The sequence below is a fragment of the Crocodylus porosus genome, unplaced genomic scaffold, assembly GCF_001723895.1.
Source record: "Crocodylus porosus isolate Cpor-Errol unplaced genomic scaffold, CroPor_comp1, whole genome shotgun sequence".
Lineage (NCBI taxonomy): Eukaryota > Metazoa > Chordata > Crocodylia > Crocodylidae > Crocodylus > Crocodylus porosus.
Window position 1 is genome coordinate 1,293,351 of NW_017728935.1, and position 16,700 is coordinate 1,310,050.

Here is a 16,700-nt window from a genome sequence, read left to right on the forward strand (position 1 = left end):
TTAAATTGATTTTGACAAACCACGTTTCATTGCCACTGCAGTACAAACTTGTTGTAATGGCCAAATGTAGGCTAGTTCCCTGCTAGTTTATGAGGAATGGTGTCCAGTAATCTTCAGTTGCGCAGGCCAGCATCAGAGCTCCAAATAGCCAATCAGGGTCAACATTACTAAAGAGTTAGTCATGATAATGACAGTGTATGGTGTTGGAGTGGCTGCAGTACTTTCCACCATCATGCTTGTGCCTGAAAGAGATTAAAAGAACAACAATGATGTTGAAGAGTTTCATTGTTGTACTGGAACGGTCTGTTTTGTTTCTTTTGCAAATGAACGTCAAGGATTTGGCACCTGCTGCTGCTGTGTGTTATCGTTGAGGGACGTTCGAGAAATAGGGGAGCCAATCTGGTATGTGCTGTAGGCCGTCTCCAGACAGACATGCCTGAGTCAGGGCTATGGGTGAAATCATTGATGTCCACATAGACTTCTGCCATTGATTTCAGCGATTCATTGGTTTCAGCCTCAATGAATGCAAACTGAGCAGCAGTCCCAACAATTTTGGCTCAAGATGGCTTCAGATTGGACTGATAGGAGAACATGATGATGGTTTACTAGCAGGTGGAGAATACAGACAGAGAGTCTGGAGAGGAATTAATTAGCGTGGTCCAGCGGGCATAGCTGAGCACCAGAGAAGTAAAGTGCATGGGTGAGGCCAAGGCAAGTTAGAGTGCTACAACGCAAAATGCTAGGCTAGAACTGGCACTGCCCTCCCATCTGTTGGGTGGAAGAGTGGGATCGGGAGCGTGGTGCTCATTCTGCCACTTGGGCTACAGCTGGGACAAAGACATTGACTGAGGCATAGCACACGCGTGAGCAGTGATGGGAATGACATGGGATTAGAGTCTGTGCATTAGTATACTGCCTCAGATTCACTCATTTCCAAGGGCCAGAGAGACACATTGGGATAAATGGCTATTCAGCACAGAACTACATGCGTCTACTCCAGGAATGTGGGTAGAGATTGAAGAAGGGAAGGAAAACAGAACTGAGCAGACACACCGCTGTTCCTGAGGATGTGAACCTCTGCTGGGACTCCATCTCCTCCTGGCCCCGTTGCCCTAATCTGTACCAGGGCGTGAGTGAAGTCTTCAGGCACTGGTATATCGAGTCGGTTCTTGCTGGACAGATACAGGGTAGGAATGGAGTGTGAGTCCTGCCTGTAGAGCATCTGTTGGGAGATAAGTTTGAATTTAGGGTCCTTTTGTTTTTTCTCTCCAGCACATTGCATTAGAGAAGGTCTTACCACATTCTGCCTGTACCTTGTACCCAGTGACAGCTGACTCATCCCCCTGTGCTACTACAGGGTCCCACTTGATGCTGACGCCAGAGCCAGAAAAGGTCCAGGAGATGTTGCCGGGTGGTGTCCTAGGTGCTAGAAAATATAAGATAGTTAAGGCGTTTAGTGAAGTAGAGCGCATGGAGGAAGCGACATGGAGGGGTGCAGGGCACCCAAGACCAAGGGGTCTCGGCGCAGCTTCTGAAACGTTCTGGGCAGCCTAGAGGGTGGGCAACACCCTCATGGCTGGAGTAAGTAGGAAGAGCTATCTCAGCCAGTCATTTGGGGTTTAGTATCTCTGGACCTGTAAAACAAGTGCTTTAAAAAGCTGGAAACCTTGGACCAATAGATTCCCATTCATATCAGCATAATTTTGTCCAAGCCGAGTCTAAACGATCAAAATTGGAGAATGAACCCTTCTCTTATGCTACGGGTCCGTCAGGGACAGTGAATGGGACTTCCAGGACCTTATCGATCCCAGATCAGTCACGTTCAGTTACTGATCAGCTTTACCAAAACACAAATCACATTTCCATCCTTCTCTACAGATGGGGCCTGTGATGGTCCCGAGTAGAGCTGAAGAAGTGCATCCCACAGCTCACGTGGAGTGTGGAAATAAAGGTTTTGTGCCACCTTTAAGTCAGTCCTTTCCCAGCACTGGGACTATCTAAAGGGTGATCCAGTCTCCAGCATACACAAGAAGAGCTTTAGAGCAGCCCTAATTTATGTGAACTACCAGTGGCCCAGTGGGCTATTTGGGAAGCTGGTGTCAGTCGTGTACAAGAGGGCTATATCTGTTTTTTCTAGACCTAGATTGCTGCAGGGTGGGCCTGAAGGGAGACTCTCTGAAGATTTCCAAAAGTGGAGGAATCTGCTCTAGTCACTGCTCTCAGGTTACACGTAGCCACAAAGCTGGGCCAGCATGCTGCAGAATGATGTGTGTTTTAGTGTTGATGATCACGGCGAGGGGGTGATTACCCAAGGGGAATAGGACCCCTGAAGCCCCACTGGCTGGGGCTCACTCACGTGGCTTTGTGGTTGTGATGTTTGTAGGTGGACTGGCTGGTCCAGTTCCGGCCCGGTTGTAAGCTCTGACCGTCACGTGGTACTTTGTGTTGGCGTTCAGGCCTGTTACGTGAGCAGCTGAGACTAGACCCGCCGTCCTCACTCGGTCTGCTGCTTCCTCTTTATCACCGTCTTTCCAGTACCGGATCTAAACAAGAGGTCATGGAGATTTTGGCTCATGAACTAATGAAGGAGACCTGGGTGCTGCCCGAGTCCTGCTTTCTGGGCCAGAGGAACGCGGGCACGCTGCAAGACCGATGAGAGTGGATGCTGGGGCTTGTGGCAGGGTGTCAGTGGGGGGAAAGGTCTCTCTCTAGGGTAGATACCAAACTGTTTCTTCCCCACGTAAGGCAATTGGTGGCCTATCCTTCACTCGCACTGGTTCCTTGTATGTATATTTTTAATCGCATTGCAACTGAGACGTTATCCCGAGAAACTCTCGGCAGCAGGTTGTGGGTAGAGTGCCTTTTTCATGCGAGGCCTATGGGCCAAGCTCTAAGGCGCTTACGCAGCTTTAGCTCAAGCCAACTCCTAGTGGTGTCAGAGGCAGGCCCCCCTCTGCGTTTGGACCTACGTGCCTCGTTTTGGGGGTGATCAGGCACAAAAGGCATTTATACACACGCTCCAGGCATGGGGGTGGGGGCAGGCACTTTAATTAGAGCAGCTGCAAGAGCTTCGAATTAAAGCATCCGGACCGTCTCGTGTATCAGCATCCCCACACTTCAAAATGGCATTCGTCGAGCTTTAGTTAAAGTGCCCTCGCCCTCGTGCGGACGCTGACGCACGGGACAGCGGAGGCTGCTGGAGCGCGGTAATTACCACGCTCCAGCAGGCTCCATTAATCGAGTCTCCTCCAATGCACTGTAATTATAGCACATGCACGAGCCATGAGGCTGCTCTGATAGGTGCCCAAAGGCACTGTCTGTGGAAGGGGAGAAATGGGGAAGCCTGTCATGATGGTTTCTGTAATGGGGATGATACTAACCATTCTCACTAAGGCAGAGAAGATGCTGACATCCCCCAAGAGGCCCTCCCTTCCCCTCCCACACTTGGACGTGGAGGCTGCAGCGCTGATATAATTAGCCCATCACGAGTCCTATCCCATGAAGCAGTCTGCTTCCTGGTGTATTATGTCCGAGTGTCAGGCTCTCCCAGTCTGGGCCTTCAGTTCTCTCACCTCATAGCCAAGAAGGACTCCATTCGTGTCTCCCTGCTCAACCGGCTCCCAGGACACATCCATTTCTGAAGATGAAACAGCTTTGGCAGTGACCCTGGAAGAAGCCACTTTGGGCTCTGGCAGAAAGAAAAAAGAACCAGGAATAAGCTTGCTCTTTCATACCTACGGACAGCGCAGTCTCTGTCTGAAAAGGAGGAGCTCAAGACGCAGGCCAGCTGTACGGTGGTGGGACAGCAATAGGATGCGCCATCTGCTAAAGGCAATACTAGGTGAAGCGATGAACGTGGGGATTAACGGAAACAGTAGGATGGCCTGGCTTGGTTGTGGGCTACACGAGCCCGCAGAGAGAGAGAGAACGAGGTTTTTCTAGGTGCGTGCTGGGAGGAACGTGTAACTGTGTTTGTATTACAAGATGATGTATGAGGCTCCCGTGTTTGGCGCTCAAACCACCATTGACTACCCTTCTAACAAAAGGAGTAATCTCCTAACGGTGATGCCGATTAGACTGGAATTAGATGCCTATTAGATTAGATTAGCACTATCAGCTGGACCTGGACAAAGCGCTACTGAATACGAATGGCTGTTGTTACCTTCCTCTGCTGAGTACACGACAGCGGTCAGGCTCTCTGGTCCCTCCCCTTTCCGATTGTACGCTTTAATCTTCACTTCAAATGGGGTGTAGGGTCCAATGCTCTCGTTGCGGTAAACATAGTGCAGAGACTCTGCGTGAGGCACCCTGGCTGCCAGCCAGGCCTGGCTGCCTTGCTTACGGAACGACAGGATATAGCCAAAGCCATCTCCGTTCTGGTACTCCCTCAGCATGGGCTGCAACGGAGGTCAACACATGGAGCCGTCGGTCGGGGTGCTCCTCACACCTCTTGGTGCGGGCAGTAGGGTTTAAAGATGAAGAAACCAGGATCCCCTCTGTGGATGCGTGCACGCAAATCCCATTGGACTGAACAAGGGTATAACCCAGGGGCCCTATGGTGCAGCATAACTGCAAGTGCAGCATTGCCCGGCCCTTCACTGTTACTATAAGTTTCACCACACTTTGTGTTTTTGTAAGGTCCCAGCTCCTGGCATCTTGTAGAAAATGGTCCATACTCCTTAACAGTTAACTGCTTAGTGATTTTCATCTTCATGGAACTCCATGATTTAGATTCAGTAACTCAATCCTTATAACACCCTAGGATGAGTGTACCGGGATATCTGTTTTTTAAAGATGGGGAAAACTGAGCGCTCAAGGCCAGAGTGGACTTAGCGTCAGAGCACGTCCTTCACATTCTTGCTTATGAGGCCCTTCCAGACACTATCCTACTACGCTCGTCTCCAGAGTTAGGGGGCTTACATCTCTGCACCTGCCAGTGAAGTTTCCATTGGGATCCAGTTCACATGCAAGTTGTACTTCTGTCTACTTTGTGCACCCCATTTCCATTCCTCATTTACTCTCAGTCCTTGCCTCTACTCCCATTTCAGAGCAATGCCTGTCTTCTCTTCCCTTCTCCCACCGTTGCTCCTCATCTCGCCTTGCTTGGCATCTCCCCTTTCTCTCCTCATCTCACTACAATCATTGTGACATCCTGTGTGAGGGCTGAAAGAGGAAGGGGACACTTGCCTTGCTATTACCCAGTCGAACTCTGTCCCCCCTCCATCTAGTCCTCTCCCAGCAATTCATAGCACAGCAAGGAAAACATACATCCCGCCAGTCGCTGCTGCCAACTTACTGTCCAGTTGATGATGAGTTCATTGGGTGCCCCTCCTCCTCCGCTGAGCCCGGATGGTGCCACAGTAGGTGCTGTTGTATTCCCAGATAAAAGGGACAGCGCAGTTTAGTTTAAAAGCAACGCAGTGATTACAAATAAACACAGAGCCTGGGAGCAACCAGCTTTCAGCAGCTCTAAAAGCCGTGCTGTCCCATCTGTTTCTAACCTTAAATATTTAATAGTTCAAGGCCCGAGTCTCAGAGGTTCTCAACTCAGACAGCTGGTTGTTGAATTCAGTTGGAGAGAGGGCTTCTCAGAGACTATGAAAATTGAGCCCTGAGGGGTAAGGGATGGATAAAATATTGTCTGGAATGATTTGACTGTATATAGTGTACGTGTGCATGCACACACGCACAATATCTATTTTTCCACCCAAACGCATGTAATATCTCTCTGCTCAGACCCATACATTTGCTTCTGCTTTAGCTTTCTAGCTATACTTATGAACGTGAACATCTTCAGAGCATCTCGGTTTTATACCCCAAGTTCATTTTGAGCTTTTGGTTAAGGCCGGGGCTACTATTGACTCGATGTACGTTACAGTCTCCGCAGGGAACTTCGCTCTGCCTTTGGAGTGAGTTGGACTAGATGACCCAGTAGAGCTCTTTCTGTTTCTGATCACTACTACTCAAAACTAGGACTGTCTGTATTTTGCAATGTACGTGGGGCTGAACTTCACAAATGATCTCAAGTATTCGTAAAGCAAGCTACGAGTCCCGTTATTCATTTATCTTTCAAATGTAAATGGGTAAGGAGAAGGAGGCCTATTCTGAGGCCATGTAGGAGTTGTCAAGGAGCTGGCTAACTGCTGAGGGTGCCTGGAGGCTGGCATGGAAGCCATCCCATCCCATTTTAGTGGGTGGGGACAGGAGACTCCTTACGTCCTCTGAGTGGGCACCGACCTGCTTCTTTGGTGCGGATTTTGCTGGAGGGTCCACTGGGTTCCCCAGTCCCAAGGATGTTGCTGGCTATGACCCGGAATTCGTAATCCATCCAGGGGACGAGGTTCACCACCTGCGCTGTCTCTTCGTTGCCTTCAATAGTCGCAGGATCTATAACCCGGCGACGTGAGAATCGAACAAACAGAGCACGTGGCAGCAAAGAGCAACAAAGAGGAAACCCCACCCTGAGCTAGTGTAAGTCGGGCACAGCCCCGGAAGACACTTACTGGTGCGTACTTGCTTCCATTTGTTGGACAGCAGGGTGCGGGCCTGGATGATATATTTGGCGATAGGGCTGTGGTTATCGAAGCCTCGGCTCCAGCTCAGTTGAACGGTAGCTTCGGCGATGTCCCTCACCACCACGCCCCCAGGAGCACCTGGAGGTCCTAACGCGGGGAGAAAAAAGACTGTCCGATTAACAGCTCCAGAGAGAGGTTGACGAGCTTATTGTTCTGTAAGGTCTCCAGGTCATGCGGCACAACCAAGGTGTTCTGCCCCTTGAAGAGTCCGGAAATATTTGGGGCTCAATATAGGATCTGCTACAGCATGCGGGACCTGGAAGCGAAGGCTGAAAAGTTACCTCTTACGATCAGCACGGCTGACTCTGAAGCACTGTCCACAACCGTCTGGGCTGTGCACGTGTATTTCCCAGACTGTTTCAGCAGAGTATTTAAGATGGTGAGGTCCCCGATAGCCTCTTTCTGAGCAGGGAAGAGGGAGAAAAACGTCAGAGCGGACCAAGCCAATACAGCATGCAAAATGGAGACCGAGAAGCCAAACCTAGGGTTGCTCCAGTAATGTCAGGGTAGCTGGCTAATTGAACATGCATCCAAGAAGTGATGTCAGAAGATTCAAAATGTTCTGTTCCCTCCTTGTTCCAGGTTTTTGGATCTAGTGTAAGCTCGGGACCCTTCATACTCACCGTGCTAGCTCGCCTGTAGTGCCCATCAGACTTCTCGATATCAATAGGGAGGTCATCCAGGGACCACGTGAAAGTTAGGTCCATCGTTGGGTCATGGGAGGCATGGCACTGAAGGGTGATGTTTTCACCTACATTGATGTCAGCACTAGAGGGTGCCAGGGTGATTTTGGTAGCATCTGCGAAGAGGAGGGTGAGAGCGATGTTAGCTGCAAATGTACCCAACATGCAGCAGCCATTAAACACAGAACAGGCTGGATTCAAGTGGGATTCTGTAGAACCATAGCTGATCCTCGCGGGTATAGCAAGCCAAAACCACCACGTTTTTGTTCCTCTCTAATTAGGAGCTATCAACAGTTTTCTGAAGGGAAGGATTACACTGATTGTAAAATGTCAGGTGCCAGTTGTTTTTTGGAAACTACAGTGTGTTGCGGTGGGGTGCAAGGAGAGGGAAAATTTGGCCTTCACACTATGGCATTCTCATCAGCCTTTTTGCTGTGTCAGCTCCAGCACAACCCAAATATCCCTACCTCGAACTGAGAGAATCCCGGTGCTGTTGGCTTTGCCCATGAAATTCTCAGCGAAGCACGTATACTTCCCTTCGTCGGACTTGCTGATGTTACGGAGGATCAAAGCGCCATGTGGTGTAATGGTCACCCTAGAGAAGGAAAAGAGCCGCAGCGAGAAATGAGATTACCTTGGCATGGGCAACAGCCATTTTCTGTGCGTGCTGATCTGACACCGAATTCCTAGATGTTGCTGATTTTTTTTTTTTTTTTTTTTTTTTTAAGGGATGTAAATTTTAAAGGCCAGACTGGCAAAAATGTCTAAGACTTTTAAGGAAGAAGAGAATGGAAGCAGCAGCCAGCTGGGCAGTCTCAGGAACACAAGAGAACGGGATCCCTGGGATCACAGAGCCTAGTTGTGCTGCAGAAGAAGATCTGTTCTTGGCTGTTGTTCCTAGCTAAAAGCCAACTTAGTGCTGGTACCTGCTGCTGTTGATCAGGAGTTCTGTCCCTTTGGTCCAGAGCACGATGGACTTTGGTGCGGCTTTTGGCTGGCACGGGATGATGACCTCCCCACCTCGGGCTGCTGGGATGAGGCGCTTCACTGGGCTTAGCCGAAAATCTGGAGCAAATGCTGAGAAAAAAAGAGGATTAAGGAGCCCTTGCAGATGCTGCTGTAGGAGCATAGTCAAGCCACACTGTAACTGGCGGCTGGTTTATCACCAAACTACATGGTAAGAGCAGGACAGACGAGATACAGGAGTTGCTGAATGGCAGATTGCAGCTACTCCGACTCCTCCGTTGCTGACCACTGGTGGTGATACCTGACTCAACTGTATCACTCTTGCCAATGGTGGTGTGACCCCAGCACTTGCAAAGTCTCTGCAGAGACTCCAAAAAAGAGAGCTGATTTAGAAGACATAAGGGAGGTTTGCTTTAGTGTCCTGGCTAAATTTCAACCGGGGTAAGCACATAGTGCCCCTACACTTCCATCTGGAGTTTCAGTTGGGTATCAGCCGCTTATTTGGTGCCCTAAACTGTTGTACAGTGTTGTTGTTTGCTGTTAGACAGCTGCTGTTGAGAACCTTTCGCATCAGGTTGCTGGTTTAACTCCAGCTCCAGTTGCTACTGGCCAGAAGATAGCTATTTGGTTGATGGGAAATGAGTTTGGCATCAGCCCAGTTCCAATTTCTTTTGGCCACAGCAGAACGAATGGGCACCGAACTGTTTAGACCATTCCTTAAAGTCAGGAGAAAGCTGCGGTGTGAAGAGGGAAGGTCGTGCCGCTGCGGTCTATGCTCTGTAGCTTTAGTGGTTAGAGCAATGGTTTGCAGCCTTTTTAGATTCAGAGATCCTCTAGTTGGACTCAAGGTGCCCACTCAGAAAGCGCCAGCTCTTAGCTTTCGCTTGGTTTTTGACTGCGGAAAAATAACAGGGCGATTCGTCTGCTGCAAGAATGCAGGAAGACCGAGGCAGGTCAGAATGTTTTTAACGCTACAGATGCCTATTGGAAATCTCTGGGTTTATCCTGTGAATCATGTTTGCACACCTAACTGCGCTAACGGTTTGCGGTACCCCCTGGCATCTTGAAAGGCTCTCCGGGCCCCCCTGCACGAGATGTGTGGCGCTCTGGTTGAGCATCACTGGGTTAGAGGAATTCATTCTCCGGGGCTATTTATGCCATTTTAAACAAAACTGTACTTCAGAAGATAGCTGATGATGTTCCCCATCATAGACGCAGCTCTGTTTAAATGGTGGGTAAAGTGATTTTTCTACTCTTGTAAAGGCCTTTGAGATGAAAAGTGTAGCATAGACACGATCTGTTAGGAACACATCCCAGACACGTTCACGTTCAGGTAGCCCGCAGGGAAACGAGGAGGTACCTTGCACCGTTAACTCAGCACTTGCATACACTGTGCCATGCTTGTTCTCGGCCACACACTGATACATGCCGGAGTCCTCCAGGGCTAACTTGGAAAATCGCAGCTCTCCGCCACTCACTTCAATGCGGTTCTGTACAAACGAGAAGATCAGTTGATTAGACAACAACAACGATGACGCTGAGACTCAAGAACCAGGTATTCAGAGTTGTGTTTCATTAGAGACTCTTATACCCTCTTGTTCTCTGGCTTGCTTGGTTTTTTTCTGCATATCAACTCCCTGTCTATCCAAGCAGCATTGTACAGCTGAGTGCCAGAGCAGCACAGCCTACAGGTAGGCACTAACTGATCTGTCGTGGGTAAGTTTTGGTCACACGAAGAAGCGAACGTTAGGTTTTGTAGTGGGTGGAAAAAGTGGGGAGTGAGCGTCAGAAGGCCTGATGGGTCTGAGGAGAGTCTCAACAGAGTCTCTTCTGTCAAATCTGGTACATGTCCACCCAGGGAAGGAGCTGCTCAGCGGGGCAAAGGACACCACAGGCCCCAGGACAGAGGTCCACTGCCTCTGGCTTAGGCTTAGAGCGGTGTGCTCGTTGCAGTGACGCGTGGCTTCCATGGTGCAATAGCAGGAGGTGATTTGCCCTGGGTCAGCAGTGCGATGTACTGGTTTTGCTGGGTAAGACCACAGGAGGGGATATAACCGGGGGAGATTATGTGACTTGGCAGAGCTGCAGGGGGCTTTAGGAGAGGAGTTGTTGGTCAGTTTGGGGTTTGGCTGAGGTGCGTTCCCAGAGCTGTATCTTGCACAATCTCAAGCCAGCGCTGCAGCACCTGAGAAATCAATGGCTGCCCGTTCCGTAGCCATCTGATGGCTGGCCTCGGCTTGCCAGCTGCAGCGCAGCTCCAGCGCAGGTCCGACCCGATGTCCGCTTCCGTGTCCGTGATCACCTTCAGCCATTCTGGCTGAGCTGCAAAGGAGCAAGAGGGATATGGGAGCCAAAAATGTCATGGAAGTGGGGGTGGGGGGGAGCAGGGAAACGGGAGATGCTTGTTCCTGGCAGGCAGGATGATGCTCATCACGTCGCCGTGTTGAGACTGCAAATGCAAGGCTGATTCTTTTCTGGGGCCAGCCCACAGATGTGCATCCAGATCCCGCAGCGTTATGGGACAATCCAGATTGGAGGAAGGTTGTTGTTACCGCTCGTGATTTGGGTTATGTTTGTGGCTCAGTAAAGTTCGAATCACGCGTCCCAACTCTAACCCTCCGCCCAAACTCCCTGGTGTTTTGTGAGGCTTGGTCATAGATGTACCCAGGGCTGGGGTTAGCCTGGATCAGAAATGATGGGTTCCCCACAGAGGGCTCAGCCCTTTGCCTGGGGCCCCTTGCTGTGCAAGCTTTACCCTGAATGATAATGCGGCCCTGGTAGGTGTCTTTTCCCTTGCTGTTCTCAGCCTCGCACTCGTAAGTGCCTTCGTCCTCAAAGCCCACGTCCTGGATCTGCAGGATGGGCTCATTGGCGATCCACTTGGAGAACTGAGAGCCATCCACCTTCCGCCACCTTATTCGGGGGACGGGGCTGCGGAAAAGGAAAAAAGAGTGAAGGAGAACTGCAGGGTTTTCTAAAGCGTACCTCAGACAATTCTGTGCAGTTCAGTGCAAGCCGGTTGCTCCTTGCAGCCACCCCTGCCACACCTAGTCCCCGCCTCGGATTAAGTGTCACAAGCCCCTGATTTTCAGGACAAAGGGCTGTCACTTGACACGAGGACTTGACCCACCCCTTGTGCCCCATATTCCTCAACAGGAAAGGAAAGGCAGGTGGATGGTGTCGTGGGAGTCTCCTCTTTCTGCCTATCACTGTGATGGTCACTGCATCACAGACTCCTTTAATGTTGCTGCTGAATGAACCAGACTGAGTAGACTCACTTTCCAAAGGCAAAGCACTCCAAAGTCACTGCCTGCCCAGCCAGCGCGTAGGTGTCAGCGGGAAACTTGGCTTTAATGCTGGGCGCGTACTGTCTGGCATCTGCAGAAAGGAAACCAGGGTTGAGGGGGGTGGGGTCCAGGGCTTTGAAACTGCACATACAAGACACTAAAGAAAAAGGCTGCGCAAGAATTCAGGAGTGAAAGCACATGTTTAAGTCACAGAGACAACAGCTGCTGCGTGTCTTTCCAGCAACCAACTGCAGGTAGCGCCAGCTTTGCATGCAGATTTGAACAGAGCCCTGGGCTCTGTTCCTGGCTTTGCCGGAGACTCACAGGAAAGTGCTTTGCTTCTCTGTGCCTCAGTCTCCCAGCTGGGAGACAGGAATCGTGGTATATCTTGAGACATCAAGCGATGCAAGGCCGCCTATCCAAGGCCCAAACTCATTCATTAACAGCACAAGACTGAAATTCCAGCAGCATAAATGCAATTATTCTAATAGGAGCTCAGTGAGCCTGATACTGGCAGAGGCCTGCTGCACTTTCATTGCTGTGTGATGTGTATATAGCCTAAAGAAGAAAGCCCTATCATTTTTTGCAGCAGGCCTGGAAGGTCACCAAATTTGGGCGCTCTTGGTTCACGGAAAGAAGGTCCAGGAATCCTGGAGCCCTGCCAGAGCGCTCCCTGCCAGGCTGCCCTTTGCTGTTACAAACAGGGAGACAGCTCGTGCACCCATTGACTGCACAGAGAGAGGGGTTCTTGCTCAGAAATGTTGGTTCCAGCTGCGGAAGGCTTTTAGCTCATGAAGAAACCCTTATGCTCTGCTCGGAGACCAATGGGTGCACCTTCTGAAACCCTTATGCTCTGTAGCTCCCATGCAGTGGCGTCTCGTGTAGATGCAGCCACTGAATCCTGAGCCAAAGACCTTGTTTCTGTAATAGCCGTGGACCAGTGCCTAATGGGAGTGACAGTGCAGTCACGGGAACACCACGGACAGGCTTCTGCAGTGTTTCCAGCCCACGCCCAGTTCAGGATCAAGCCTAAAGACGTCCTCCTAGATTTTCAAGCTCTCCATGGATTTGCTCTCACCAGCCTCAGGGATGCTCCTGCTCTCTAACTCAACAGTCTCCCCATTCATGGTCAGAGAACCACCTCCTCCTCTGCCTCTTGGTATCTCTTCCTCCTCGTTGACCTTCCATCTAATTTCCAACTTACTTTTTACTTCTTGTTTACGCCTCTCATTTATTCTCCTGCTGTGTTTTGGAGACTCAGATTGTGCCATGCTGTCAGGCTGTTTGATAGCAGACTTCAGCTAATTCCCCTATGTGCAGCTCGCCAGCTCTACGGACAGGTGCAGAGTCTTGGCTCCGTCTCCTCCTCCCTGCTATTAGGGTAGCAGCTGGAAGCACGGGATTGAGAACAAAGTAAACCTTGTACTCCTTTTAGCACAGGAGCAGGCAGCAGTCCTGCGTGACCTGTGAGAAGTCTGCTCGCAGCCCAAACCCATTCGGCCTCTGCAAGAGTCTTAGGTTTGTTAGGGGTGGAGTCGGCACGGCGCACCCAACACGGGGACTGCAGAGAGTAAATCAAAATGGATCTCAGTTGTCATTGTTTTGTGTGCCTCAGGCTGGATAATAAGGTGAGAGACCTCCATGCAAGTAAAATTAAGCTGGTTCTTTACCCATGACTCAGCTACCCGAGGACACAAAGGAAAATTAATCTGAATTAACTAAAGGTGAGACCTGAAACAGGATTAATTAAAATACATTAAACCTCTGAGCAGACGCTCTTATGTAGAGTGAAAGTGGCTGTAACTCAATTTGGCAGCGTTCACTTCCGCAGTTGCCTGTTCCTCCTCCTCTCTCACACTGATGGGGAACTGAAGTCAAAACCAGGGTGTGCCCCGCCTTGATGCCCAACAGTGAGCACTCCTAGAGTCACTGAATATGGTGATCACATCTAGACCCAACTTCCTTAGCCCGGTTATGAGAATTATGCGTGAGATAGTATCAAAAGTGTTATTGAACTCAAAAGTATTTCACATGTACTTCTTCCTCTTTATCCACTTGGTCAGTAATTTATCAGAAAAGGAAAGCAGACAAGTTTGACATGATATGGTCATGACAAAATGTCGTGTTAGCTGGGTTTTTTTACTCGTCATATTATCTTCTCAGGATTTGCAAACTGACTGTTCAATAATTTGTCCAGCATCTTTTTGGGGATCCTAGTGAAGTTGATGGATCTGTAATTCCCTGGGTCTTCCTTTTTCCTTCTTAAAAGGTAAGGTATGTATTTGTGCATCTCACCCCTTGGGATCTCTCCTGTCCTGTTCAGGCTCTCCGAGATAGCTGCTAATAGTTCCAAGATTATTTTGGATAGTTCCTTTAAAACTCTTGGGTGAATCTTACCAAACCCTTCTGACTTCAACACATCTATGTTATCTTAACTGTTCCTTAATCTGTTGTTAACTGTTCCTTAATCTGTTGTTCCCACACTCTGGCCTATACTTCTGTGGTCTCATTGAAGTCAGGGTAGTTACGTACGTGGTCACAGCCTAACACTTTTGTGCAGGCTGAAGCACAGAAGGGATGCAACGTTTTAGCCATCTCTGCATCATCCACTAATAACGATGCACCCATGCTTCCCCTTGTTTTCCTCTTATTCTAATGTAGCAAGGAATGTTTTCTTGTTTCCTTCTATGTCCCTCGCTAATTGAAACTCATTTTGTGCTTCAGCCTTTCTGATTTTCCATGCTTGTCCCATTCCTTTATGTGCCCGCATTTCCACTGTTGGTTTGATTCATTTTTGATTTTCTGGTGATTCTGTGCGGCGCTTGCTGTAAACTGCTCTTGTTCATGGGTTTCTGATTGCCAGCCTGAATTTGCACACTGGTTTCCAAATAGTTTTCTTGCACGTGACCAGCACTTGATCACATTCCTCCAGTTGCTGATCGGCAATTCTGAGATTACATTGCAGCTGATTCTGCAGTTAAGCTGTAATTGAAGTGGTTGGTGATCCAACAGCACGGTTGCATTTGTATGGCAGTTGAATAGATGACAGCTTCCTTCTGTGGTGCATGTACTTCTTACATCTGCTCAAGCCACGTTGCAGCTAGCCTCTTCTTCATTGGAAGACTGAAGGTCGGGATGAGGTCCTCAATCCGTGGCTGTCCTGCTGGGTTTCCTGCAGTAGCTGTAACAATGAGACCTCCTTCTGCAACAGCAGCTCTGCTTTCCATATGATGCCTACTTTTCTTTCTGTCTTTTGTGTTGCTTTCCACTCTTACCTACACTGGACTACGTTCTTTGTTTCTGTTTCACTGCCCGGCTTCCCAGGTTCCTTCAGTGGGAGCTATACGCTCCTTCTGGGCCAGTGTCTAGCATTGGTGTGCTCCTTTTGGGCAACTCGTCTACCCTTGTAATTGTGATTTCATAGATTTCCTAGGCATTTGGGCTGGAAGGGACCCCGGAGGATCATCGAGTCCACTAAGGTTAGATCTGTTTGTGTCAACCAACTGTCCCTGCAGTCATGTCTCTCTCAAACAATTCTGTCCTTAAATAGCAAGTGTTTTGTATCTCCAAAGTTATATCTGAATTGCACTGTTCCCAGCTCTGTAATATAAGTATATATCCTTTGTTCTTTGGTTTTGGGGAGAAAACGAGTCTTTTTCTACAGTCTCATTCTTTCTAGGGTTACAGTACTCGTCAAACTTACCTATCAGTGTTTCAGGCCTGTTTCCTGAAAACAGGACCGTACCCACTTTTGTTCATTTTGTGCTCTCTCATAAGCTGCAAAGCTTTCAAACAGCTCATCTGTCATTTTTTTTTCACCCTTTGTCCCTCACGGTCAACACATTATGCAGAATCAGTTCCTACTTCTGTGTGTGTGCGGGTTCTTGTTTAAAAATCCAGCTTTCCCCGTGGGTTTGGGCCCTTCCGTGCTGCTCGCTTGCTCTTTTTTTAGGTGCCAAAGTGTCTCCTTGTTAGTCCTGCTCAGTTCCTCGTTGGGTTCTCGCTAACCTGACTGCTGCCACCCCGGGTCGTGCACACGTGCCGGGTAATAGCGTGAGATGTTTCCATTTGTGTAAAAACTAAACTGCTCTATTCTTAAGAAAATCCTTTCCACAACTCTACCTGACGTTCAAGCCACGTGTGCGCAGACTGGATTCCTGGTGCCTCTTTCAAACTCCTCCCTCTTGCACTTTTCCCTTCAAGTTTCATGGGATACCACTGCTATGACCATTCAGTCCTTGGTGCTTCTCTGAGTCTGCCAGCTGAGGCCAAACGTGATGCAGACCCTACAAACCTTACTGACACTCACCGCATTAATTTCTGGCCGGTCACCGATTATGGTAACTATCACTTACCACTGATCTGGGCAAGATCTGAATCAAGCATCAAGGAATAAGAGGCTGCACTTCACATCTCCAGTACCGTGACCCGTCCATCCCTCCCCTTTCATATTTAGTGTGGACACCCGCCTCCTCTCTCTACATGAAAAGCAACGTTTGGCTGGCCCCGAGCTTCCCGGTCACGTCCCCAGAGCACTGACCCTCTGCAACGAGGTTGAGTCGGGCAAACTTGCTGAAGACGCTCTTTGTGATGAAGTCAATGTGGCTAGTAGCAAAGCAGGAGTAGTTGCCCAGGTCTGATGCCTCCGTCTTGGCAATGTAAAGGTTGCCCGTTGTCTGGGAGACAAAGCGCCTTCCGTCCCCCGGGATGAAATTGGGAAATTCGTTCAGGAGCCATCGATATGACAGACCTGCAGAGGAAAGAGATGGGGATGAAGCAGGAGGAATTCCAGCTCACCTGTACTACTGCAGCAGGTTGCTTTCCAGACCAGCCTAACCATGCGCTTGCTCCACAGTTGATATTAATTTGTAAGCCGCATCTATTGATTAACAGGACTTGAATGCAAGAGCAGCTCTTGATAAAATCGCTCTCTTAGACTTCTGCATGAGGAGGCCAAACCCACAAGTCAGGAGCTGATTTCTTTTACAGACCCCTTTATGCATCCCTGTCAGTCCCTCAAACCATTAGGACCCTTGACATCCCCTCTGCTCTGGGGCATCCTCACTACTGGCACCTTACCTGGGTAGTGCGGAGGGGGGATGCAGGAAAACATCGCTCCCCAGCCTTCGGTGATCTTCACGGGGTCTCGTTCCTCTGTAGAGAACTCCTGCAAAACTAAGAATGAAACA

The 16,700-nt window shown here is 49.4% G+C and overlaps 1 protein-coding gene across 1 annotated transcript in view; it reads right to left on the reverse strand.

Moving 5' to 3' along the window:
• Window positions 1-6: 6 nt before the first annotated feature.
• Window positions 7-16,700, reverse strand: part of CNTN2 (contactin 2) — a 42,828-nt gene continuing 26,134 nt past the window's right edge. The window contains exons 5-23 of the mRNA XM_019546570.1: window positions 16,591-16,686; window positions 16,052-16,261; window positions 11,503-11,602; window positions 10,980-11,155; window positions 10,410-10,546; window positions 9,585-9,714; window positions 8,185-8,335; window positions 7,726-7,853; window positions 7,199-7,374; window positions 6,857-6,977; window positions 6,504-6,662; window positions 6,238-6,387; window positions 5,297-5,367; window positions 4,163-4,397; window positions 3,573-3,688; window positions 2,357-2,543; window positions 1,314-1,426; window positions 1,054-1,222; window positions 7-242 (exon numbers count right to left, since the gene is read on the reverse strand). Of these exons, the coding sequence (XP_019402115.1) occupies window positions 133-242; window positions 1,054-1,222; window positions 1,314-1,426; window positions 2,357-2,543; window positions 3,573-3,688; window positions 4,163-4,397; window positions 5,297-5,367; window positions 6,238-6,387; window positions 6,504-6,662; window positions 6,857-6,977; window positions 7,199-7,374; window positions 7,726-7,853; window positions 8,185-8,335; window positions 9,585-9,714; window positions 10,410-10,546; window positions 10,980-11,155; window positions 11,503-11,602; window positions 16,052-16,261; window positions 16,591-16,686 (2,735 nt within the window). The 3' untranslated portion in view covers window positions 7-132. The remainder of the gene's footprint in view (window positions 243-1,053; window positions 1,223-1,313; window positions 1,427-2,356; window positions 2,544-3,572; window positions 3,689-4,162; window positions 4,398-5,296; window positions 5,368-6,237; window positions 6,388-6,503; window positions 6,663-6,856; window positions 6,978-7,198; window positions 7,375-7,725; window positions 7,854-8,184; window positions 8,336-9,584; window positions 9,715-10,409; window positions 10,547-10,979; window positions 11,156-11,502; window positions 11,603-16,051; window positions 16,262-16,590; window positions 16,687-16,700) is intronic.